At 38.5% G+C, this 19435-nt stretch overlaps 1 protein-coding gene across 3 annotated transcripts; it reads left to right on the forward strand.

Moving 5' to 3' along the window:
* The first annotated feature begins 202 nt into the window (after positions 1-202).
* Positions 203-18251, forward strand: LOC126849346 (proton channel OtopLc-like). 3 transcript variants are annotated; one of them, XM_050591089.1, is made up of 9 exons: positions 203-928; positions 4018-4297; positions 5238-5491; positions 11227-11454; positions 12696-12898; positions 13156-13472; positions 14335-14500; positions 14569-14854; positions 15126-18251. In XM_050591089.1, exons 2-9 carry the CDS (start codon positions 4211-4213, stop codon positions 15829-15831), a joined length of 2247 nt encoding a protein of 748 aa, XP_050447046.1. In that variant the 5' UTR covers positions 203-928; positions 4018-4210; the 3' UTR covers positions 15832-18251. The 3 variants fall into 3 exon arrangements, with proteins under 3 accessions (XP_050447046.1, XP_050447047.1, XP_050447048.1); XM_050591090.1 differs by having other exon boundaries at positions 13159-13472; XM_050591091.1 differs by lacking the exons at positions 203-928; positions 4018-4297; positions 5238-5491 and adding an exon at positions 8141-8287.
* The last annotated feature ends 1184 nt before the right edge of the window (positions 18252-19435 follow it).

Raw genomic sequence — 19435 nt, forward strand, 5'->3', positions numbered from 1 at the left:
TGCGTGATATTTTCGATAATCGAAATTTCAATTCTCTGTATACAAAAATTGACAGGATATCGACGTGTGGTGTCATTCTCCGACTGCTGGTCCATCGTCTCGCTACGGCGTCGTGCGCCGCGACGCGAGGAACGTCGCTCGGCGCAGCGGCGTGCGACGGGTAGCGGCGTCGCGGCGCGGGCGCTCCCGTCGCGACGCCCGGGCCATCGCAGCAGCAGCCCGGCGACCCTCGCAGGATGTCGATGTCCCGCGTGGCGCGCCCTTCGGGAGGTGCCGAAGTCTTGTCTCCGTGCCTCGTACACGCGCGCCACGATTGATCGCGCTCCATCCCCGAGAGCTCGATTTTCGAAAATCTTCTTCCTCGCAATTATCTCCCTTATATCGTTCCGTTCTCTCCTCTCCCCGGTCGATTTGTTCAACAAGTTTTATAGTCCCTTTACCGGACTTTTGTAAAAGAAAAAGAAATGTAAGGAAGGCGAAAAGAGGAGAACGAAAAGATCAAACGCGCTTTTTTTCGGATCTTTTTTTCAAATAAAAAAAAAAAAAAAAGAGCAAAAAGTTCGCGAGAACACATCGCGCGACTCATATGCACCCCGAGCGACGAGCCGCTCTCGGATACGCGTGTGCGTAAGGTACGCGTTGGTGCGTGTGTTTACAATCTGTGAGTGGTGCGGCGGCGGCGGCGGCGTTAAGCACCGATTACGGGATATGGATTCACAGTGGACCCGGGTGGAGGCGGAAGGCGGCAGATGACGGGTCCGCGGTCGAGCCCGGCGAGAGGAGGCGCCGAATGAAAGTGAAAACGGGAGACTGCACGGGGGTGCGTACTACGATGTGAGAGGGAGGATGCGTCGCCCTCGGGAGAACGACGAAGGGTGCGGGAAGACGAACGCCGGAAGGCGGCGACGGATGCCTTGAGGCTCAGCCTGTAAGTGCGTCTTTTCCTTTTTCCTTAAATTTCTTCAACGCGCAAGAACGTGCGGAAGTCACCGATATTCGGCGTTGGAGGGAAAAAAATCTAATAGGGACTCCGAACGCACACGTTGAGACTTCCGTTGTTCAACTGCCGTGCATCGAAAAATAATTTTATGTACTTAAATTATCGAAATGAATTATTATTCATTGCACACGGCACGGAATATATATATTACACATTTTGTATGCAAAATGACGTAAGACGTAAAATCGATCAGACGCGGTATATGAGACTATTCTTGAAATAAAAGATGAAATTTATGAATAGAAGTATTTTTGTATTTTAGGTCAATCTGAAATTAACTGTCACTTCTAGAGAAAATATCGATATTAATAATTTCGATATTTCAAGTAATTGATATCAGCCTTTCGCGCTCGAATTAATCCTCAGAATTAACAAATAAAATGTAAACAATTTTTTTATCATTTATTTTAATTCTCTCGAATTAACTTTATTCTGACAGGATTTTAATTTGAGACACTTTATATAAGTCTTAGAGAGCACGCAATTTTCCCGGTTTTCTCACAAATATTAAGCCGCGTTTTGATCTAGTTCGATCGCTCTCTCGGTCTATCATTTGCCGACCGTTTATTTTTCATTCTGTTGCGTGCTTTATTGCGTGCATCTAGCAACGTATCTAGAGACGTATAGTTTAGATAAAATGTCGGAACGCAACATCGCGTCAGCGTAAAAAGGCAATGAACTGTTTTCAAGCATGAACGTGAGCAGTGAAAATACACTACCTTTTTCCGCACGCGATGAAGAATCGTTGCTGTGGAATTCTGGGAAAACAACAATTGCATTACTGTACCAGAGAAAGAGAGAAACTGTACTATTGACACTCTGTTAAATATAGTATCTTCGTATCGATTCGCTTAAGCGTAATTCACTTCCGCCTTGTGTGCCACCTGTATACATATAATTCTATAAATTATTCCATATCATGTATTAAAATTATCACAATGTCCTCTCGTTTAATTTTTGGCTACTCATTATATTCAGAAACTGAAGTAACAATTCTTGAAATCATGTTTTGCTATTAATCTTTTTGAGAATCTATATCAGTATTTTTTTCTTTTTTTTTTCTATAAAAGGTAATGCATATATACGTGTAATAATAATTGATATAAAGCTAACAGCTAGATTTTACCGCATAATCCGAGATAATGATTACATAATCCAATGATTTTATAATTATTACAATATCCAAAAATATAATCACTAATAAATGTACCCATTAATCTAATTGCCCGTAATTATGCATGTGATTATGCCCTTGGATATTGTAATAATTAAAATCACACATCTCGCACATTGCTCGATAAAATTTAACTTTCGATATTATATTCTGCGTGGCGCGCAAATTATTTGCGTTACTGCGATCGATCCACAGAACGTATCGTATCTGACCCCGCGTTATTTCCGCCGTGCCTAGTGTTTCTAATGCGCGCGGGGGGCAGGGGATGGGGGAGGGGGTCATTTTGATGGAGAGAAATATTCGATGCCACGTTATACGAGCCATAAAACGTTCGGAGAACGGGAGGGTCCGTCCGTGGAATGGCGTGGAAGGGACGAGGCCGAACGGGAAGAATGTTCATTGACGTTAGAGCCCCCGTGTCTTGGCAAGGAAGCGTTTTACTGGCTTCGCACTGGAATCACCCGTAGGACGACGATATGCCTTCTGAAGGTACGAGACTTTGCCCTTTTCCCCTGCGAGCAGGCAATTCTCCATTTGTTTATATAGTTTGCCTTATATAGTTTCGGCGGATGGTTTAAATTAGCTTTAATTTCTTCGTCGTTCATATATATATATATATTTTTTTTTTTTTTTATACGCTTAATCTGATTGTCTCTGCCGAAATTTAGCTTATAAATAACGTCACGATAAACGCGTGTATAAATTGCTTTCTTCGATTTTCTGATAACGTTAGCACGTAATATTATATGTTATACAAAGTTGTTTAAATTTTGTGGCTCGTAATCGCGCAGACTTTATAGTAAGTTTCGCGAGTAATTATGTATTCCGCGAGCATAAAAGAGCGCCTTAATAGAGTATCTTGTTACTCCGCTAATAATACCCTGTACAGCGAGCATGCCTATAAATCTTAGGGGAACAACATGACTAAGCGGCTAGGTACATAAGTCTGCTTCTCGTAAGATAAACTCTAACTTCGTACTATGCGTTTCACATGCTTTACTCTCGCGTCAGCGCATTTTGATTAACTTGATAATAAGATTACTTTACAGGCTTTTGCTCTTTCCCTCTTATTTGTCTTATAGAGTTTTATATGTATTAATAAAATATTTTATACAAATATTATAATGTGTTTCGAAGACGATATAATTATTGACCCTACGATCAATATGAGCAATTATTGTGAATCATGATTATATTTTTTTTTAAATTCAATTTAAATTATCGTCTCGCTGTAAATAGTGTTAATTAACAGGAAAAAAGCCAGATTTAATTTTCTACTCGGCGTAATTAGTTTCAATCTTATAAAGTGTACCCTGTATCCCCATCGTCTCACGTAATTAAGAGCGCCAAAGTTTGCTTCCGGGCTTGTCCGGACAAAGTTTCTTGTGCAAAACATGTTATAAGTATCGTCGAAAATTGTAAAATGTGTAATATATAATGTCTGATATTTTCACGCGACAATTTTTAAGACAATCTTAAAACTATATTAATATTAATATAGAGAATTTTAAGAAGCAATTCTTAGCAATTATAGATCCTAGATTACATCTTAGACTATATTCGGCGATTAATGATCGAGGTCTATAAGGTGCGAAATAAAAATCATAACTTGCCGACGCGTACTCGCGCGATCGTCTTTCGCAAGAGAATAAGGAGACAGACTTTTATATCCAGGATCTGAAAGTTGTTGTCGTTGAGGATCACGCACTCTCGCCGACTCTTTTCAGCGGAATATTTTTGCATCGCGCAGTCGAGAGCAATCCTCTCTTCTTCTCGCGCGAAAGACAGGTAAAGGAGGCAGTGGCGTTGAGGCGATCTGTCTTTCAAGGACCGATTCTTTCAGGCTGCAAATCCCGTGGATTGTGTGCGTAAGGGCCCACCCTCTTTAGAATTCCCCGTCCGTAGAGGAGCGAGGAGTTTGTTGAAGACAAAGACGAGGGGGTCGGCGCTCGAGAGGGGTGAAAGGAACGAGGAGAAGGAGGTGCGGTTGAGCCTAGGGGGTGAAAAAGCGAGAGGGAGATAAGGAGATAAGGAAGATGGGAGAGAGCTCGCCGGATCTCAGCCTCCGGCTACGCCAAGGCAGCTCCGATTCCAGAGACTCCTTCTACATGGACTTCGCTCAGGTATGCGGTGGAGACGCCGCGCGCGTCTTGTAGATTAAAAATCATCTATCTTGAGTAACCGAAGGTAATTACTCGGAAAGATTTCGGATGAAGACGCGACGAGAATTACGAGGCTAAAGGTTCCGCGACTCGATATCGCATCTCTACCTACGATAAATCATTATGATAAAAGCATACATTACAATATATTTTTTTGTACGGATTATTTCGATTTAATATATAGTATTTTTTGAATCTACATAAGAAACGAGGCGAAGTAATAAAAGTTTTATATTTATATTTTTATTTTTATCGCCTTTTAAATTCTTGACAATTAACGTAGAACGGCAAGAGATAATTTCTGCGACACGAACGTCGGAATTCGATAAATTTCTATTAAATTATTCTTGGGGGATATTCTCAGTATTTGACCCCTTATAAAATCGGATTAAAGCGCATCGATGTGTCAATAACTGAAATACCACACCAATAATGTCACATGCCCCGAATCACATATTCAATATCCTCGGAAGTAGGACGACTGCAAAATTGATTGTTCTGTTAAGATGATTAAAACATTTATTCTGTCTAATTCTAGAGATATGAACTTATTAAGTATTTATTCCTATCACATGCCACGTGACACGCAGTCGATAAATGCAGCGCATCTTTTATTGCTATCAGAGTTTACCAATAAATTTACATACACGAGAAAGACAAATTTAGCAACTTTCAATATAAATAGAACCGTAGAAAAAACTACATTCAACAAAATCTTCTCTTTCGCTTTATCACCTGCTTGTATAAGCGATTGTTATAAATATAATATAAAAGTACACAATATATACAAAATTTTTTATATAAAAAATATAAAAATTATTTTTCGTGGAAAATGGAATTATGTTTTAAAACTAATTTGAAATCAGCACACCAACTACAATAACGGAAAAACATCCCACAGGGTATCGATTCCGATATCGAGGAAGTGACGCGACCAGGCGACAATAATTCTGATCCTATGCTGGAAAATCATCTGGAGGAGAACGGGAACGATCTGCCGCCGATTGAGGATATCACAACGATCCCCGAAGAAGCCTCCGAAGAGTTAAGAGAGGAGGAGGAGGCGGCCGCATTGGAGGCTGCGCTTCGAACGCCAGACGGTGGTGCGATTAGCACGGAAATCAGGAAACCGTCGGCTGCGACGCTCACGCAGGAGTGAGTACAGAAATTGCCTTTCGTATACACCCATAATTCTCCACTCGAGATTTACCTCGTACAGTTCTCCTCGTTATTAATTTTCGCGATCATTAGAGATCTGCGCGCGACACTCTCGCGGGCCATTTGATGGGATTCAGGCTGAAAAGCCGGAGTAGGCAAAAGTAGGAATGAAGCAGAAAAACCATAAATAAGCGATTTCATAAAGAAATAATTTTATTTCGTTTTCGAAACGGGATTTCAATCTCGAATCTTTACGCAGTTGATTGAAGTAAATATAATTAATATAAAAGAAAAATAATTAAAATTTTTTCTTTCTCAAGACGCTTTTTAAAACTCTGAAGAAACGTGCAGTCGTCGTCGATTCGACCGTTTTGTATCGATTGTATGCCGCTTTGTATGCACCACCGCAACATAAATTACAGCCTCCCCTAAAGAGCTCGCATTTCTCCACGTCTCTTCATTGGAGTGACCAACGCCAACGCTCCCGACGGGCAGTATTAATCACCGTCTGCGATTAACGCACATTTCCCTCGGTTCCCAGCATACGACCCTGCACTTTGTGTACACCATCAACAATTAAACCTGATCGTGAAAAATGTCTCAGCGATTTCGCAGCGACACGCCGATTTCTCTTGCGCCATCAATTTCACATATTTTTGACTTTCTTTTGATATGAATGTAAAAATTGTCTTGTCGTATTTGTCAATAATTATTGGCAATGATTGAGATTAAATAAATGTGATTTATATATATATATAATATTTTTTTTTATGTTCGTAAATTTTATATAAGTTATATATATTCATATAAAATATATTCATATAATTCATATAAAATTTATAAACATAAAAAAAAAAATATTTATATATTGAAAATAATATAATATTATATACATATATATATACATCACATATCTTGTATATGTGTAATCTTGTATGTGTTAATATTATTGTATAAGTAAAAGGAAATGCGCGGCTTTCTTCATATATTTCAAGCAATAATATGGCGATCGTTCGCGCCATATCTGTTTTGTCATTATTCATATCGCAATGTCTCAAACGGAGAACGATTTAGCAGACCGAATATTGCCACGTCTCTCTCGAATTCCAGGGTGCGTCTGGTTTGCGAGCGAATCCGGTCCATCCGCGGAACTCGATTACTTCCGCCGGATATCGAACGTGAATTCACGTCCACGCGACGGCCGTCGGCGTCAGAGTTAATATTGACCTGTCACTCGGTTATGGCTTATGCTCGGTCTCCGCTCCATGTCTTCCCCTCTCGCTTCCGGTTCGACCTTTCGCAGGCTTTCTAACCGTCTCCCGCCAAGTCTCCTTCGTGCCACCACCCTCCGAATACTCATCTCCAATCTATCAGGAAAGCAGCTTATTCCGTCGATTTACATGCAGATTCGATCACCCTAAACACATACTCGACATGTCGCATTTTGATACAAGAAAATTTTTAATACAACATGTTATACCCGAAACAAATTTTTAAAAGTATAATGCCTCTTATACTTGATGTATAATGGATGTTTCTTCTAAAGCATTTAGAAGCACTTAGAATATCTTCGCTATTTTTAAAGATATTTATATATATATATATATATATATATATATATATATATATATATATATAACAGTAAAAAATGAAAAATTTTTTCTTGCGCTGTTAATGCGCAGAGATATGTTGTATAAATGTTATTATGAAACTATAAAAATGTTTTGCTTTTGGCGCGATTTATCTACAAATATTTCATACGTGCCTAACATGTTTTATTCCGGAATAAAATATTTTCCGGTACTAGAAGAAGCGTAGCTCGACAAAAAAATTTATATCCCACACTCCTTCGACGAAAAAACCTTTTTCTCTCTTTCTCTTTCTTTTTCTATCTCCATCGTCGAATTTGTCGTCTTGATGGGAAAATGGTAGACATGGGATTGGTCGGGGAAGCGCCGTTAGATATTTTCCAGCAAATGTAGGAGGGAGTTCCGCGCCGATCACGGAAGGCAGATGGAATAAGAATCGAAGTGTGAATATTAAAGTACGATACTTGAATACGGATCTCCGATACGATATTAACTATGCGCTTTTTTAGAATCATTTTAGGATAAAATTTATCTTTTATTTTTCATCTTAAAATATAAGAAGGATATTGCTAATTATTTAATTTTTAGAAATTATCCAATTTTTAATTCCACCGTTTCTAAAATAAAGTACTTGAAAAAATATTTCATTTGTTTCTTTCGTCATATTTTTTCACAGTAAATCATCGTCTACATGATTATGCTTTATCAATCCTCATCCTATATTATCTCTGATAATATTCGAATTTATCATGCGTTGCATATTTTCTCTCGGAATCCTCCCGTTGATTTTTGTTTTTTCTGCAAACGCTTTCCCTTTCGTTTATTTTCCGAATTCACGGCACGTAACCGAGCGATCAGCTGAAGCACTGGCAATGTAAAGGCATGTTACGTTGCTGCAAATTTGATACCGCTAACGAGCTCGCTATCAAACGGTCGCATATCCAGGAAGGGATAGAGAGAGAGAGAGAGAACGATACGCGAAGAGAAGGATCGATATGCGACGGGTATGTCAGGGAGCCGGTCTGCCCCGATTAGGGCCTCAGTTTGTGATGCGGGGTCCGTGAGTGCCGTGTCACGAGCCGGAGGGCCGTGATTGTGTCATCCGTTGGTGAGGGCCATTCATGAGGGCCAACGTTCCGCCGAGACGATCAAGGAAAGCGCGAGTCAAGGTCACGGGTATGCTCATCAAGGAAACATCCCTCAGGTATATCGCTGCGCTGTATTTGATATCGATTGCATTTAAACATATGTATAGAGACGTTTCTTCGATCTTTTACATCTAAGTGTTAATGTACATAATTTAACGCGATTTAATTACAATATATATTGTTTTAAAATAGAGATTATAAATTTCAATTACATATTTTTATTTTATGTTGAAAGAAAGACACGGAGAGCGAGTGTCAAAAATTTACTGCCGCGTGTGAGTAAAATAAATCGAAATAAAAGAAAGAGAAATGATGTGTTGAGAAATGTACAAGTGATAGGAGATGACGATATAGGGAGACGAAATGACAAGCGATATTCATCACTGACAGACATCTTGGAAGTGTAATTCCCATCATAATATGCGGAAAGTGATGGAAAAGAGAAAGGCCAGCGAGCTGGAATTTCTGAAGTACGAAGTTCAAAGGGACTGCGCGTTGGAGTCTCCAAGTTTCTGAATAAGAGATGTACTTTGACAATAGTTGCGTGGCAATTGAATTCAAATGAAATGTCGCCGTTGCCTTTGCGAAACGAGAAAGATTCCTCGGAAAATCGCTTCGCGAGGCGACAAATTATATAGATGACAGCGTGCAAAAAAATTACGAAAGAAATTGTCATAATAATTTCATTTTCATGGAAATATTCGCGAGGTACGTCTATTCGATAAATCTGCAAATATGAAGATGAGAAAATTTAAGCAAATAACATTAAAAAAAAATTTTGTAAGAATAACAAATATGTCACGAGCGAGATACTTCGCTTTTTCCTTCGGTTCGGATCTTGCAATGGAAAAGCATTGAGAATTAAGAATAAAATTGATAACGTTAATACAATAAGACATCGATGAGTTTATATGTGCCAACTTTATCCGTCTTTTTAAATGAATTAAAACTGCAAGGAAACCAGGTCAGAGCGTCGTGCCAAAGTTCGCTGAAAAGAATTTTAATAATATAATAGATCTAGAGAAAAAGAAAGTTGTGGAAAAAAGGGAGAAAATACGGGGAGACGTGCTGAGGATTGTGAGGGACGTCGATGGGTGGAAGAGCAGACGGTCTCTACGGTATCTCAAAGGGTAGGCAATGCGCCGGATCCTCAAGCCACCATCGCCCTTCGCAACGAGGGATGGCACTCGACCACTGAATCAACCTCTCAGTGCCCTCTCTCGTCCTTCCCGCCCATCCTCTCCTTGGCCAACAACACCCTCTCTCGCTCCAACGCTTCACAACGCTACGTGATTATTTCAAAAAGCTCGAAGGCATAAGATGAGCTTCCACCCTTCCGTCGTCGCCTTCATATCGCGATGTTCCTGTAAAACATTTTTACACCGCCTGCATGCGCTTTGTGAAAAGGGGTTCACTTTCTTCACCCTTTTCGAATCCCGATATCGTAGGGGTAGGTCGTCGCACGCCCGATCGTTTATCTCCTTAAATATGCGGAACAACCTTGGATTTAGTGAATTAATGTCAAAGATAATGATTTGATGTCAAAGATATCAAAGTGCGCAATTTTTATAATGACAATTGCGACAATAAAGAATCGAAGCAATTCACACCAGCCTATTCTAAAATTGTCTTCATTAAAATTTATTGTAATTATTTATAATTGTGTTAGAATAGCACTGCCAGGAATTTTTGAAGTAAGGAATGTGATCTAATAAGAACGTAAGAATAAATAGAGATATAAAATTTTCCGTTGGCAATGTACAATTGATTCGAACAATCGTGATAATGTATTTCTTTTTTAATACGAAAATTTAATTTTCTGAAATATAAAATATCTATTATTAAATATTAATAATTTAAATATTTTAAGTTTTTCATGACAATCAAATTAATATAATTAACAATAACTTTAAATTTTGAATAAAATCTTAAATTTAGACAAAATTTAGATAATTTTTTTGTAAATGTATAAAGTAAAAAAATCTAAGTGCAAAGAGTGAGAAAAGGACGTTTTATCACGTGTCAAGTTAAATAGATCGGCTACGACTATTATTAAATAAACGACCCGTGTTAGAAAGTCAAAGCTACATCATCTAATGACGCTCACAAAGCCATCAGCACTAGTCGGTCTCTTCCTGCAACCAGTGTCAATGTAATGTGTCAAACGTTATGGCACTACGTTGACCTTAAATCAGGCAATCGTGTAAGTTCATTAAAAAATCATGTATTATCAAAGTGCGTGGTTAATCATAAAATCATTTTTTTATGTGTCGATATTTTTAATAAATTTGCATTATAAATTAGTAATAACACTAAATTAATCAATAGGCTGCAGATGTGACTGACTAAAAAAGAATAAAATGTTTGCGTATATGTGCGTGCATATATATATATATATATATATATATATGGTTTAATAAATGTAAATATGAAATTAAAATCGTAATAAGTGAATTATCCTGGTCGCACATGGAAAGTCATTACTGTTAAAAAATAATAAGGCAATTTACAGAGCTCTTATCGGACTTTATTAATTAATTAAAATCGTTAATGGCAGTTAATGCGAAGATCATAGTTGCTCATAATTCCCACGTGGCATCACGTAAAATACTAAAGATAAAAAGGAATATATATCAATGACATATATATACACATCACGTCTGAAAGCAAATTGATTTTTATTTAAATGTTGAAGTATAGCTGCTGTGCAAAAAAAAAGAAAATACTTTTGAAATTATTTTTAATAACATAATTTTTGTGGAAAACTGGTACTTTTATTTATCAATTAATAAGCGAAATTCCTTGATTCTTTTTTTCAAACAATATTTTTCCTGTACTTTTTTCGCGTTATCGTAGATGACCATTTGGCGAAAAGTATTTCTATGTCAACGAAAAAAATATATGGAATACGAATGCGAGTTCGCGAGATATGCTATTATAATTTTAAAAGAAATTAGACAAAAAGAAGATAAAATAATTGATGTATTCTACACAGCTGGCCAGGATTGCCGGTCGCGCTACCATCACCAGCCTCGCCATCCGCGGTAATCGTCTCGCCGGAAACGCTGTCTAGACACAGTAGCAGCTCACCTTCTCGCGTTCACCGACCACCCCAGTTCGCGTTGGCCCTGCCATGTTCCTCGCAACCGATTCCGGCGGTCTGCTATCCGACGCCGACCTTTCTCGAGGTCACCGACGAACGGAAGTGGAAGAACCTTGGATGGTGAGTAGTGGATCAATGCGGTTCGCCATCCTATCCAGGTCGATGTACTCTTTCCTGTTTGGTGTTTTTCTAACATTCTATCTCACAATTGCGATTAATTTCCCCAGCAATTAAATATTACATGTAGTTATTAATTGCTTAATTGTTTAGGAGAATTATTTATACGATCTTTATAAGCCATCTTATAAGTAGTGATGCAATTAATTGTGTTATCAATGTTAATTAGATTCAAACACATTCGCGGCAGTTTGCAATATATAATGCTTGGCTACAATATTATTCACTAACATATAATTTCACAAAGCTAAGCGAATAATTGTTAAACTGTTTATACGCAGAATTATTTAAATTTGACAAAAAAATATTATTAATGACACACTTACATAATTCTGTGAATAAATTTGCTGAAAGTAAAATGAAAATCTTTCTCTTGTCGATTTTGCTTTATGTCGGACGTTTCGCGAAGATTTGCAACTTCAATTCATGACAGATTTATGACAGATATATATGAAGGGGGAATGTCAGTCGTCACGGAAATTTCACGTGATCTTCCAGGTTATCCTGACCGACGTCTACACCGCAATTACCGGTACTTTATGAATCAAACACACGCGTACAGGCGACCATGCGATTACTCGTAATTGAGCCAATTCTTACGGGGGTGGCTATATTTGCGGCCAATGGTACCTCCGCTGTAATGTTACACGATGATGGGCATCGAGCTAACGATCCATCATTCGCACGCGCGGTTGTCCTCAATCTCCCATTTTCCATAATTTCTGCGATAAAAATATTTTTATTTAGGTCAGGGCCAAGAAGAAGAATCTATCTCCACGGAATCCTTGTATCAGAAAAAATCACTGCAAGTTTTTCAATATTTCCAATTGAAATTAATTCAACTAATTATGATCATGAAATCGCTTGGATTATAAAAAAAAAAAAACTATATCTATTCATCCAAGATTCAAAATTTGTTAATTTAAATTCGCCAATAAAAACAATGCATTTACAAACGGGAAAAAGATTTATAAACGAGAGCGGATTGATAAAATTTCTCATCGGCTCACGTTTCAAATTGAGATGGAGTTCAATAAAACGGCAAGGTATTTAAGTAACTGAAGAGAAATGTGATTCCTCAAAGCACAGCCGGAGATGGATCTATTTCCTCGAACGAGAATTTAATCCGCGCGCGCGAGGCAAATCCGCGATTCATTCAGCTTCAATTTCCGTTTCTGCTGCAGCGACGCCCTGGCGACCACTTTGAGCGCGTTGTACGGGAAACTTCTGGTTGTGATGGGGATCGCCTTTCCCATGGCGGAAGTAATATCCACGTACATACCGCCGTCGTTCTATGAGGCTTTCTACCTCTATCTGTACTTTGGCAGCATGATTTTCCTGGTCTACATGTACGCTATGTTGTTCAGAGACAACAAGACAAAACCGAGTAAGTTTCGAAAACTTATTTCGTTTGCAATCCTCATTCCTGTGTCTGATAAAGATATTCGAGAAAACTCGCAGAGCATTATAGATAAAATGTAAACGAACAATGAAAAGTATAAAGATGCATAAGATAAAGCCACTGCGCCGACAGCGATCGCCAAATCAGGAGCGATGCCGATTTCGGACGAAACGGTGGCGATCGTTATCGCAGTTTAATCGATCGGAATTAATTGGCCCATTGTAAATTGCAAATTCGCGAAGCAGAGAAGCAGAAAGACGTATGCGATCTGGACTCATCGAGATCGTCGAGCGGCGCCGGCGGTGACAGCGACACGCCTGAGAACGGATGTCCGCACATGCATCCGGGACGTCCGGTCCAGCATTATGGCAGCTTCTACCTGCGAATGGGAGCTGTTGCGTTCGGCATCGGCTCGATGATCTATTCCGGATTGGAATTCGGCCAATATTTCGAGCTGGAACAGAACACCAAGTGTCACAACATCATGCTGGCTCTCACGCCGGCCACGAGGATGGCCTTCATCTTCATTCAGATGTACTTCATATTCCTAAACAATGAGGTAAGTGGACCCTGAATGTGAATGATACGTATATCTCTCGCAAGCCGCCATCTCAATTTTAGTAACAGATCCCCTGGTCATTTTAAAATTGAATTTTCTTCAGCGAGAGCACCGAAAGCAATTATTACTCAGCGTGTATAGTTTTTCAATCGTCAATCTTCAATTTTTAATCACATATTTTTGTGATTAAATCTTAAAATAATAATGTAATAAAGAAATAATAGTACAAATAATAATATAAACATATTTAAAATAGGAATTATAATTATTAATATAAAAAGAGTTTAATGAAAAAATAATCTGTATATACATATATACACGTCATTCACATAGAAGATTTTTGTATTGATTTCTTGAGAATCAATACACGTTGTACGTGTTGTGTCGGAAAACTTTGATGTTATAACTTGATGGAAAATCCACTGATGAAAATATCGAGCTAGCAGTTACTCGTCAGTTACGCGGTTAATGAAACAGAAGGGTGAACAACCCTGAAAACAATAACGTGACTATCCAAGCAGTGCTTCATTGACATGTAATAAATTACATGCTATTGTTGTTAAAATAGTTTCCATTAAATTAAATGGATTTATTTAATTGAACCTACAAATTATGAATAAAAAAATTTTTATCGAAAGAAAAAGATTGTTGTTGAAAAAGTGTTCAATTTCGCGTGATTCTTTTTCATTTTAGCTGTATTATAAATATTATAATATATATTTTATATATATTATTATGAATATTATGTTGAGCAAATTTAACGAAAAAAATCTGTTAGAATAAATATATACGTATTACAATTACGTTTGATTTTGATAATAAAATGTCATTTATATTAAAATAATATAATCATATGTTGTAGCAAATGAAGGTTTATCGCCATCGCGTCGTAGCGCGTTTCGGGCTGATGCACATGATTGGCACGAATCTGTCAGTCTGGCTGAACGTTCTCGTGCAGGAAACAAAACACGAGATCCTCACCTTTTATAATCCGGAGAACAACTCTCTCAGAATTTCTCACAGACTGGGTAAAGGCATTATGGATTTTCTACGATTGCAATGATTCGATTCTGCTGTCTGACTTTCGAACTTTCAGGCTCAAAGGGTGGACTTCATCTCGGCGGTCACACTCACTCTCATCACGGAGAACACGTGCGACTTCCCCGCGGTCTCAAAGGACCCCATCACATGTTTGAATGCAGAAGAACGAATATAATGGGATCGTTGGTGCAAGATGCCAGCCCCTTCCTCTTCCCATGTACGATAGAATATAGCTTGATTTGCGCGGCCATTTTATACGTTATGTGGAAAAACATATCGAAAATCGGATTCACGCAGCCCACGACACCACCTGGTTCGCGTCATCATACACACGCCTACAGGTATAGTGACAATAGGCATGCTTACGGAGCGACAATACACGCCTAGACAGGTGCAATAACAATACGCGTCTACGCAGGAGCATGCAATTGACAACCCAGTTTACGAACTAATTCCATTAACGCACCGTTTATTGGAAAGTCGACTATAAATAATATGTGTTTTATGTGTAAAGCAACGCGTGATAAAATATCACTAGAACATTGTGTGTTCCGTCACACAAAAATTTACGAATTAAACATTTTTAATAAATAAACGTTCAATTATTTGCAGGAGATCACCTCATCATTACAGCGTGGACTGCGCCCGCGCACACAAGGGCCTCTTCGTGGGCATACTGATCCTGGTGCTGACCATAATCTCCTTGATTCTCTTCTTCGTTCTCATCTCGCGACCCGAACTGGTCAGCCTCGCCGTGACCGAGGTGAACGTCTGCGAGCTGACGCTCTACGGGATGTCCACTATGGCGACGCTGATCGGCATGTTCCAGATGCGCAAACTGCGTTACGACGGTGGTAGAAATCTCGAGCTCGACAACATCCTCCTGGTGGCCGCGCAGACCGGCATGTTTATCTATTCCACGTTTACCATCATCGGCGGTCACTTTACTCTGCAGAAGCACACGGTCCTCGTGCTGGTCACCGCTCTCGCCAGCGTCGTCCAGACCACCTGCCAAACCATCTTTATCCTGGACGCGTCCAGACGCTCTGTGGCCACCGCCGAGCAAATACGCCGAAAACCTGGCAGAGAGATCGTGACATTTCTACTGGTGACGAATCTAGCCATGTGGGCGATCAACACTTTGGAGAAATCACGAGCGGAATCACATCCTGTGCAATTGCACTTTTACGGCCTGTGGGCGTGGACGATCATCACCCATGTCTCGATGCCGCTGGCTATTTTTTATAGATTCCACAGCACCGTGTGCCTGTGCGAGGTGTGGAAGCGGGCCTACAAAGTCAAGCCGACCTACATGTGACGTAAGAGGTCCCGCGAGATCATATGGAAGACCGGGAGTGCACCGCAGCGGCCAAAGAGCCAACAGTCGAGGCTTCACGCCATCGCGGAGAACGATTCGGCATATTTCATATGATCGAGAGAAATATCGAATTGCTGCGGCCATCGAAGCTGGCGTGAAAATCGTCTCGAAGAGAAAGTGTTCGACGGGCGACGCAACAAAGAGTAGTCAACATCGAGTTTTTTTAGATGAACAAAACTTTTCTAGACATTCGAGTACAATTGACTCGATGATACGCACACAATTCAACGTGCGAAATTTGTATTCACTCCAGGGTATCTCTTTAGAAAAGTTTTTACTAAACAGATTCGGATACTTCAAATTATATTTGGATACTACATACGTAAATTACTTCAAGAAGAATGCATCTCGGCAAAAAAAGTACTCATAAAAAAAAAAACTGTCACGTAAACTATCACGTAACTCTCACGGTATGTTATCTCGTCACTTATCAAAAAAGTCGATGTCTCTAGCTAGCATTGTACAAAATATATTTCGTCAATACATAAATATTGACGAGGCTATAAAATTAATATAACGCCATTGTTTCAAACCATCATCACTTTTTGAAAAGAATCACTCGTGTTCGAATTCACTCTCGCTAAAATAGACAGGCGAAAAGAAAAATTTTAGAAAACTTTAGAAGCGGACTGTCTCCGGAGATGCGTGTGTGTCGAGATCCCTTCGCCGATATAAGCCGATTTATTGGGATACGATATTATACACGGTCTTCTTGACTACTTTTTAGAGATTTCAATGTTAATCCTCTTACTCGCCATTGATATCTGTAAATAGCCTCTTTACCACGCTGTGCAAAACCTACGGAAAGAAGGGGAGATTTTATCAACCGCACAAACGCGCACTTAATAGAATCGCAGATTTCGGTGCGATAAAGAGATATGACGCGTGCATTGACATTTGTCGCTTTCTCACAGCTTTTGCCCCACGCGATGATCCTACAGAGTAGAAGTGACAGCACGAGCTCACCGTATATAGGATTCATTTGATCAACGCAATTTCTATCGAATAAGAAAAAGAGATCCTTTATCTACTTCGTATGAAAAAAATTATGTAAAACAATCAATTGTACTTCAAATCGATCTAACTGCTTAGACCAATCTCCTGAAATAAGATTCGTTGATAAATAATATGTAGTAGCTTTTAAATTTTTTTCTCGTTTGGAGATAATCAAATATATTTTCTCAATTTAATCGATCGACAGATACGATGTAGAAAGTCTGCAAAAAAAAACATAATAATCATGATTTTTATTATATGTACATTTAAATTAACGCTCATTCTGATGTCTAAAACGCACGAGTCTTAGAGAACACGCGTTAGAAATAGAAAGGACTAGATTTTTCTTAGAAACAATCTGGTCGAAGCGGCTGGCGTAGGCCTTTCTTCGGCCTTTAAGGGAACAATAAATCTTCGATAAATCGTTCGATAAATTTTTCTATCTATTCCAAGTGATGAGTGAGAAGGACGCGAAAAATTTACTCTTTCTCTCTCTTTCATAAGACTGAAACGAACGTTAGGAGAGCGGTCGAGATGAACCGAGCATAAATCCTGATCCACTTCGATCCGAATCGTTTGGCTGTAACACGTTCGTTCGACGCTCGTAATTCATGGCATTCGAATACTCTCACGAATATCCGTCTTCCACGTAGTACAAACTGCAGTTTAAACAGCAATCGTCCATGCAGATAGTTCGGAAAATAAAATAACGGTGGGAGATCGAGAAATTACGAGTACAATAGAATAAGAGATAATATCGTAGTACACAGATATTATTCCCTGATATTTTCGTAACAAACAAAATTATCTTTCTAATTGACGAACAAATGCCGTAATTAATTAGAAATATTCTAGTAATGACGATGTCACCCATATTTATTCCTCGCTTCTTTATTTATCCGATTCGAAATCGATACTCGCATCAATAAATTTGATATTTTATAGCACCTCGTGCGCGGTCCATTTATAATTCGAAACAAAAAAATTTTATATAGATATTAAATATTCTAAAAGAAAACGCGCGTCCACGGAGATTCGAGAACTTTAGCCATTTTATACCCGAAAAGATGTACGCAAATATAATTTTACACATTATTACTATCGTAGAAATCAATTGGTAGAGACGAAAATAGTACTGCTGTTATGATTATAATACTTGGATATTTTATTGTCGGCGTTGGATTTGTATTATCGAGAGAAACTAATTTTACATCCGGGTTCAGAAAGATGATCAGGATTCAAATCGATGGACAAATGTCTGTCGCAGACTACTCGTGTAATTTTCAGGGCTAGAAAACGGAAACGAAAAAAAGAAAAAAAAAAAGAAAAAAAAAATGAAAACGCGTTCGAAGTAGAAGATACAACAGTACAATGGCTGATCATATCATTTAAGCCTTAAATCCGTCGAGAAGAGTGCTGTCCGAACTCTGATAAGAGAGATAAAGGGGATCAAAAAGATCGATTGTGATCAAAAGCGCGATCTCGAAACTAGAAGCGACCTACTCGAGTCTCTTTTGCTTAACTCACGGAGATGTGATGATGAGAGGATCGCAGATGCGAACGAACAAATTGAGACGTGATCACGTACGGGTACGCGTGTGTGTATGTATGCAAGTGTATGTGTGTGGCCTTGTACATGAGACGAAAGAAAAAAAAAACAAAGATACGGAGAAAGGAGGGGAAAGTCTTAAAGAGATCGGAAATATGTACAAGCGTTTATAGATAATACGTGTTTCGTGCTAGAAGCTTTGATATATCGATTATCGCCGTTGCGAATTATAGTTATCCGGTCGGTGCGCAGTCGATTTTTTGTAAGATATAGTTACTCTAAGGCGATTGTAAATAAACGGAGGAGAATATATAATAAAAGAGCGAAATTCTCTCGGTGTTTAGCGCTAGTTGTGTCGACATGTTTCTTCCTATAGCATATATATATACACATATTTATATATACAAGATATAAATATATTTATTATTACGTTGTTCTATTATAATATTTATTGTAATATCTGACATATATATATATAGAATTTACGCGCGACATGTTATGTTTATTGAAAGTCCCAAAGACTCATGCCGAGATCTCATGTTTCTTCTCTCTCTCGTTTGCTTTTTTGCCTGTGACTCCTAAGCAGAGTTAGGATGTCGTAAAACAAGCAATAGAGAAACAAAACAAATATTTAAATAACAAGATAAAATTTTAAAGAATATTAAATGATTATTTAAATTTAATTGTGTTGGAGAGTTTAATTTATTTCAAATTAAAAAATTAAAAAATTATTTCAAATTAAAAAATTTACATTTCACTTCCAGTGTTGCAGGAGTAAATCTCTTGCTGGAGATTCGTCCTATTCTTCCGGATAGATTTCTCTCGTGCACATCGTTGACGCATTTACGGATCTCGGCATGAGACTTCTCCGTAAAAAAAAAAAGATGAAAATCAGGGCGAAATTACGAAAGAACGCAATTCGCATTCGCGAGTGATATAAGAGGAAAATGAGTTAGAGGAAAGGTGTTCTCTCTTTACTATATCACATTTCTAAACTGT

The sequence above is a fragment of the Cataglyphis hispanica genome, chromosome 4 (assembly GCF_021464435.1).
Source record: "Cataglyphis hispanica isolate Lineage 1 chromosome 4, ULB_Chis1_1.0, whole genome shotgun sequence".
NCBI classification, from domain to species: Eukaryota; Metazoa; Arthropoda; class Insecta; order Hymenoptera; family Formicidae; genus Cataglyphis; species Cataglyphis hispanica.